The sequence below is a fragment of the Chiloscyllium plagiosum genome, unplaced genomic scaffold (assembly GCF_004010195.1).
Source record: "Chiloscyllium plagiosum isolate BGI_BamShark_2017 unplaced genomic scaffold, ASM401019v2 scaf_3519, whole genome shotgun sequence".
Taxonomy (NCBI): Eukaryota; Metazoa; Chordata; class Chondrichthyes; order Orectolobiformes; family Hemiscylliidae; genus Chiloscyllium; species Chiloscyllium plagiosum.
Window position 1 is genome coordinate 28,325 of NW_025214132.1, and position 7,474 is coordinate 35,798.

The following is a 7,474-nucleotide window of genomic DNA, read 5'->3' on the forward strand; positions in this document are numbered from 1 at the left end:
GGAGCGTCGGAGGCTGAGGGGTGACCTTATAGAGGTTTACAAAATTATGAGGGGCATGGATAGGATAAATAGACAAAGCCTTTTCCCTGGGGTCGGGGAGTCCAGAACTAGAGGGCATAGGTTTAGGGTGAGAGGGGAAAGATATAAAAGAGACCTAAGGGGCAACGTTTTCACACACAGGGTGGTACGTGTATGGAATGAGCTGCCAGAGGAAGTGGTGGAGGCTGGTACAATTACAACATTTAAAAGGCATCTGGATGGGTATATGAATAATAAGGGTTTGGAGGGATATGGGCCGGGTGCTGGCAGATGGGACGAGATTGAGTTGGGATATCTGGTCGGCATGGACGGGTTGGACCGAAGGGTATATTTCCATGATGTACATCTCGATGACTCTATGTGACGGGAATCTGCTGCCCTCAGCTGGTCTGGCTGCTCTTTTAAGGTGAGAGGAGAAAGATTTTAAAAAGACAAGAGTAGCAAATCTTTTACACAGAAGGTGATTTGTGTGTGGAATGAACTTCCAGAGGAAGTGATAGATGAAAGTACTATTATAATGTTTAAAAGACACTTGCATAAGTTCATATTAGGAAAGGTTTGGAGGGATATGGGCCAGGAGCAGGCAGGTGGGACTAGTTTAGTTTGGGATTATGGTCAGCATGAACTGGTTAGAGTGAAGGGTCTGTTTCTGTGCTATATCTATGTGACTCCAGACTCACAGCAATGTGGTTGAATATTTACTGCCCTCCGAAATGATCCTGGCAGTTTAAAGGCTATTACAAATGGGCAATTAATGCAGGTCTTGATAGTGATATCATATTCCATGAAAGAATAAAGATAAGTAGCTGAATACCAGGATAACTCAGTGGTGCCAATATAGGTATGTTGGGGTTGTGCCTGATATACAGTTTCATGAATAAAACCACAAAAATTACTAAGTGACAAATTACACCTACCAAATGGTGTGATTACAGTGGTGTTAAATCTATTTCCTTTTTTCTTTTGTTTCTCTATCTTTCTTCTCCTCTCTAGTTCCCTCTTCACAGCCTGCCTTGTTGGTGTTGTTTTCCATCATTGCCATGAGGAAGGCCGGGCTGTTCCCATCATTCATGGTGTCCACAAAAGCTGTTTAATAGTGAGTCCTCCTTGGTCCCAGATCTCCTATACCCAGTGCCCTGGTGAAATGACAGTGCTACTTCACCAACTCAGTAAGATGGTGGCAGAGGAGGATTCCTCCACTGGAGCTCGCCTACTCCATCTGTTTCTTCGCTTCTTTCTTCCTTTTCTTCTCTTTTGCATTTATTTTTCTTCTTTCTCTCAGTGATGCCTTGAACACCTGGTCTCAGTGTGTACTCAGACACTGGGCCTCAGTGTGGTCCCAGTGTGGCTATCTCCCAGCCCAGTATGGTGGTCTCTCAGTGACCTGGCGTGGCCTCAGTGCAGACCCAGTGTGGCTATCTCCCGGCCCAGTATGGCGGTTTCTCAGTGACCTGGCGTGGCCTCAGTGTGGTCCCAGTGTGGGTGTCTCCCGGCCCAGTATGGTGGTCTCTCAGTGACCTGGCATGGCCTCAGTGTGGTCCCAGTGTGGGTGTCTCCCGGCCCAGTATGGTGGTTTCTCAGTGACCTGGCGTGGCCTCAGTGTGGCCCCAGTGTGGGTGTCTCCCGGCCCAGTATGGCGGTCTCTCAGTGACCTGGCATGGCCTCAGTGTGGCCCCAGTGTGGGTGTCTCCCAGCCCAGTATGGCGGTCTCTCAGTGACCTGGCATGGCCTCAGTGTGGCCCCAGTGTGGCTATCTCCCGGCCCAGTATGGTGGTCTCTCAGTGACCTGGCGTGGCCTCAGTGTGGCCCCAGTGTGGGTGTCTCCCGGCCCAGTAAGGTGGTCTCTCAAGTGACCTGGCATGGCCTTAGTGTGGCCCCAGTGTAGCTATCTCCCGGCCCAGTATGGTGGTCTCTCAGTGACCTGGCGTGGCCTCAGTGTGGCCCTAGTGTGGGTGTCTCCCGGCCCAGTATGGTGGTCTCTCAGTGACCTGGCATGGCCTCAGTGTGTACTCGGACACTGGGCCTCAGTGTGCCAGGCCCAGTATGACGGTCTCTCAGTGACCTGGTATGGCCTCAATGTGTACTCGGACACTGGGCCTCATCGTGCCCGGCCCAGTATGGTGGTCTTTCAGTGACCTGGCATGGCCTCAATGTGTACTCGGACACTGGGCCTCAGTGTGCCCGGCCCAGTATGACGGTCTCTCAGTGACCTGGCATGGCCTCAGTGTGTACTCGGACACTGGGCCTCATTGCACCCGGCCTGGTGTGGTGGTCTTTCAGTGACCTGGCATGTCCTCAGTGTGTACTCGGACACTGGGCCTCAGTGTGCCCGGCCCAGTATGGTGGTCTCTCAGTGACCTGGCATGGCCTCAGTGTGTACTCGGGCACTGGGCCTCATCGTGCCCTGCCCAGTATGGCGGTCTCTCAGTGACCTGGCATGGCCTCAATGTGTACTCGGACACTGGGCCTCATCGTGCCCGGCCCAGTATCGCGGTCTCTCAGTGACCTGGCATGGCCTCAGTGTGTACTCGGACACTGGGCCTCAGTGTGCCTGGCCCAGTATGGTGGTCTCTCAGTGTCCTGGCATGGCTTCAGTGTGGACTCAGACACTGGACCTCATCGCGTCTGGCCCAGTATGGCGGTCTCTCAGTGACCTGGCGTGGCCTTAGTGTATACTCGGACACTGGGCCTCATCGTGCCCGGCCCAGTATCGTGGTCTCTCAGTGACCTGGTATGGCCTCAGTGTGTACTCGGACACTGGGCCTCATCGTGCCCGGCCCAGTATGGTGGTCTCTCAGTGACCTGGCATGGCTTCAGTGTGTACTCGGACACTGGGCCTCATCGTGCCCGGCCCAGTATGGTGGTCTCTCAGTTACCTGGCGTGGCCTTAGTGTGTACTCGGACACTGGGCCTCATCGTGCCCGGCCCAGTATCGCGGTCTCTCAGTGACCTGGCATGGCCTCAGTGTGTACTCGGACACTGGGCCTCATCGCGCCCGGCCCAGTATGGTGGTCTCTCAGTGACCTGGTATGGCCTCAGTGTGTTCTCGGACACTGGGCCTCATCGTGCCCGGCCCAGTATGGTGGTCTCTCAGTGACCTGGTATGGCCTCAGTGTGTACTCGGATACTGGGCCTCATCGCGCCCGGCCCAGTATGGTGGTCTCTCAGTGACCTGGTATGGCCTCAGTGTGTACTCGGATACTGGGCCTCATCGCGCCCGGCCTGGTGTGGTGGTCTTTCAGTGACCTGGCATGTCCTCAGTGTGTACTCGGGCACTGGGCCTCATCGTGCCCTGCCCAGTATGGTGGTCTCTCAGTGACCTGGCGTGGCCTTAGTGTGTACTCGGACACTGTACCTCATCGTGCCCGGCCCATTATGGCGGTCTCTCAGTGACCTGGTATGGCCTCAGTGTGTACTCGGACACTGGGCCTCATTGCAGCCGGCCCAGTATTGCGGTCTCTCAGTGACCTGGTATGGCCTCAGTGTGTACTCGGACACTGGACCTCAGTGTGCCCGGCCTGGTGTGGTGGTCTCTCAGTGACCTGGCATGGCCTCAGTGCGGCCGTTTGGCCTCGAGATGATTCCATATCTCGAGAGGCCCGAGGTGAAGCCAGCATGGTCTGGCCCGGTGCTGACTAGTGGCATGTGCAGATAAATGACAGGGGGAGTTTAATCCAGACAAATGTGAGGTGATGCATTTTGGGAATGATACAGTGAATGGCATTTTGATATTCGGAGGGATCTGGGTGTGCCGGTCCACAGATCACTGAAGGTGGCAGCACAGGTAGATAAGATATTAAAAAGGCCTATGGCATGCTTGCCTTGAATGGAAGGAGCGTTGAAGATAAAGATAGACAAATTATGCTGCAGCTTTATAGAATTTTAATAAGGCCTCACTTAGAATATTGTGTACAGTTCTGGTCACCACACTACCAGAAGGATGTGGAGGCTTTGGAGTGGGTACAGGAGAGATTTATCAGAAAGTTGCGTTGTATGAGGGATTTTAACGATGAAGAAAGGTTGGATAGATTAGATTCCCTACAATGTGGAAACAGGCCCTTCGGCCCAACAAGTCTGCACTGACCCTCCGAAGAGTAACTCACTCTCCTCTGACTAATGCACCTAACACTCTGGGCAATTTAGCATGGCCAATTCACCTGACCCGAACATCTTTGGATTGTGGGAGGAAACCCACGCAGACACAGGGAGAATGTGCAAATTCCACACAGACAATCCCCCAAGGCTGGAATCGAACCTGGGACCCTGGCCCTGTGAGGTAGCAGTGCTATCCACTGAGATACCATGCTCAGCCACCTCGATTATTTCACTGGAATGCAGGAGGTTGAGGGCTAACCTGATAGAAGTTTATAAGGTTGTGAATGGCCTGGATAGGGTGGGAAATGTGAGGCTTTTTCCCAGATTGGAGGTGTCAATTACTAAAGAACACAGGTTCAAAATGCGGGGGCGGCGGGGAGTGGAGTGAGGCAAGTTTTCTCACACAGAGGGTGGTGAGTGTCTGGAATGTGCTGCCAGAGGAGGTGGTGGAAGCAGACACAATAGCAGCATTCAAGACTCACCTGGACGAGCACGTGAATAGGAAGGCATGATGTGGATGAGCCGGTGGTGGACTGGGGTGGACAAAGTTAAAAATCACACAATGTCAAGTTATAGTCCAACCAGTTTATTTGGAAGCACTAGCTTTCAGAGCGCTGCTCCTTTATCAGATCGCTTCATTAGACAGACTTCTAAACAAACCTGTTGGACTGTAACCTGGTGTTGTGTGCGCCAGCCCATTGAAATGGTTTTGTCTATTTTAGTTTATTAAATCACACTTAGAAAGTAGTCCTAGCAATGCAGACTTTTTCCAAGCATTCAGTTTTTTCACATGAATTGAGACAAACTTTCCATCTTTGCATTTGCTCAATGATACAAAATTGTTCAATTTTTAAACTATGAATAGGAAGGGAATAGACGGATACGGATCCTGTAAGTGAAGCCAGTTTTAGTATAAAGGGCAAAATGTGTCGGTGCAGGCTTGGAGGGCCGAAGAGCCTGTTCCTGTGCTGTATTATTCATAATTCTTTGTTCTAGGTGCCTGCTTGGACTGGGTTGGAAAACAGTTATTCTGAACTTTTTATTTCTTTATTGTTCTCATGTGTTCCTATGATCTGTAATGCTGGATGTTTTATTTCTTTATTGTTCTCATTTGTTTTTCCCTAAGAATTTGAACTGAAGAATCTGTACCTAGGAACCTTTGTGCCTAAGATGGTGCCATAATTGGCAACTTATAAACTTTTCACTGTACTTATTTGAGTATGTGTGACAATAGAGCGAATTCTAAAGGCTTCAATCTTTTTTGTATCATTGAGCAAATGCAGAGATGGAAGGCGTGTTTCAATTCATGCGGAAAAATTGAATGCTTGGAAAAAATCTGCATTGCTAGAACTACTTTCTAAATGTGATTTAATAAGCTAAAACAAACAAACCATTTCAATGGGCTGGCGCACACATGTTTCACAGCAGCATACAGTTATGTTGTGCATTCAACCTAGCAAAGCTTTCCAAAGCATTTCATGCAGCAACAGCTCTCTCCAGACATAATGAACTTCCTCTAAACCCATTGTTTTGGTCACACAGTTGTTCAGGTTAGCCACATTATCCAACTGTTATAAACCAGATAGCCAAGTGGTGAAGGATGGAGCTGGTGGCAATCTTTACATAGTTTTATAAACATTTATTTACAGAGTCCATGTGCCTTCTAATCTAGCATCCAGAATTTCAGTCTGTCCCTCGGTGTATTTTGTTAAAATCAACCAGTTTGGATACGTTATGACATACCTCCATGGCCGTCAGATCCTGAGGTGGGAATTGAACATGGACCTTGCTGTCCATTGGTAGGGACACCGCACTGCATTGCCACACATTTTGGATCGTTCCTTTTTGGAGGTGCAGAAGTGAATCCCCAGTTAATGCCCACCACTTGTATATGCAACTGAATACAAATGACACCATTTTCTGTACCTCTTGAAACCTATTCCCCCACCTTGAAGGTTCTCAGTGCTGGATGTCTCATGTATTAATCCAAATTTATCTATTATTCATTCATGGGATGTGGGCACTGCTCACTAGACCAACATTCATTGTCCATCCCTAATTGCCCAGAGGGCAGTTAAGAGTCAACCACATTACTGTGGGTCTGGAATCCATGTCGGCCAGACAGAGGAAGAATGGCAGATTTCCTTCCCTGAAGGACATTCATGAATCAGTTGGGTTCTTGCAATTATTTACGGTACTTAGCTGATTGCCATGACACTAGCTTTTCTTATGCTAGAGTTTTATTCAGTTCAGATGTCATTGTCTGCCATGATGGAGCTGTGATAAAGAAATTGCAGATGCAGGAATCCCAGGTGGACAAGCAGGAGGCTGGCAGAACACAGCAAGCCAGGCAACATCAGGAGGTGGAGAAGTCATCGTTAAGGGTTACACCCAAAACATTGACTTCTCCACCTCCTGATGCTGCCTGGCTTGCTGTGTTCTGCCAGCCTCCTGCTTATCTACCTATGATGGAACCTACAACGTTAGCCTAGGGTTCTCGATTACTCATCCAGTGGCATTACCACTTCACCCTCACCTTCTCAAATATCTATGTGTCATTTCTCAAAAGTAACTGTGCCACTTGTCCCAGCACTGGGAGATCAAGGGCATGGTTGAAGAAGGGGTTGTGCCAACTGTGTGTCTACTTTGTCCCATTCCTTGCAGGTACCTGCTGGAGTTGTTTGATGAAATCCATTACTGGGAACGTTTGAACTTTGAGATCCCCCACTATGTTATAGAGACCTACCAGCGAAGGGAGGACCTCAGGATGCTACGAGAGCGTGTTCTGCTGGTTGTTCGTGATTACAACAGGTCAGTGCAGGTTGTTGAAGTGTGAAGCTGAAGTTGCAATAATTCACAATGACTCTTCTGAATATATCCCGTCTTGCCACTATCTTTGAGTTCACCACACCATACTGCTACTGTTTGTTCTGAAAACGTTTACAATCCATTTAGATTCCTCATGCAACTTACAGGATTCACAGGGAAGAACGGTTACATAGGTGGGGGTAGTGAGTGGAGTTGTGCTCGAAGATTATCTGTAGTTTTATTGAATGTGCAACAGGCTCAAGGAAGTGGTCATAATTCCAGTGTTCTTCAGTGAATCCCAGTAATATCCAGGAATTTTCTGTAATCACTGCCTCTGTGATCATCAGAATCAATAGAATGGAGAAAAAGAAACTGGAATGGAACTGTATTTGGAACTGGAATCAGATTTTGAGGAAGAGTACTCAAGGTAACTGTTGAGGTTAGTGTGTTTGGAATGGATACTAGTGCTCAGCTTATCTCTAAGGAATGGACAAAGTTATAAATCACATAACACCAGGTTATAAACCAACAG

At 48.9% G+C, this 7,474-nt stretch overlaps 1 protein-coding gene across 1 annotated transcript in view; it reads left to right on the forward strand.

The window, feature by feature from the left end:
- LOC122547816 (dynein axonemal heavy chain 2-like) overlaps positions 1-6,945 on the forward strand; it is a gene marked incomplete at both ends in the record, with an annotated part of 11,877 nt that extends 4,932 nt beyond the window's left edge. Inside the window, one exon of the mRNA XM_043686392.1 lies at positions 6,799-6,945. Coding sequence (XP_043542327.1) covers positions 6,799-6,945 — 147 coding nt within the window. The remainder of the gene's footprint in view (positions 1-6,798) is intronic.
- Positions 6,946-7,474: the final 529 nt, after the last annotated feature.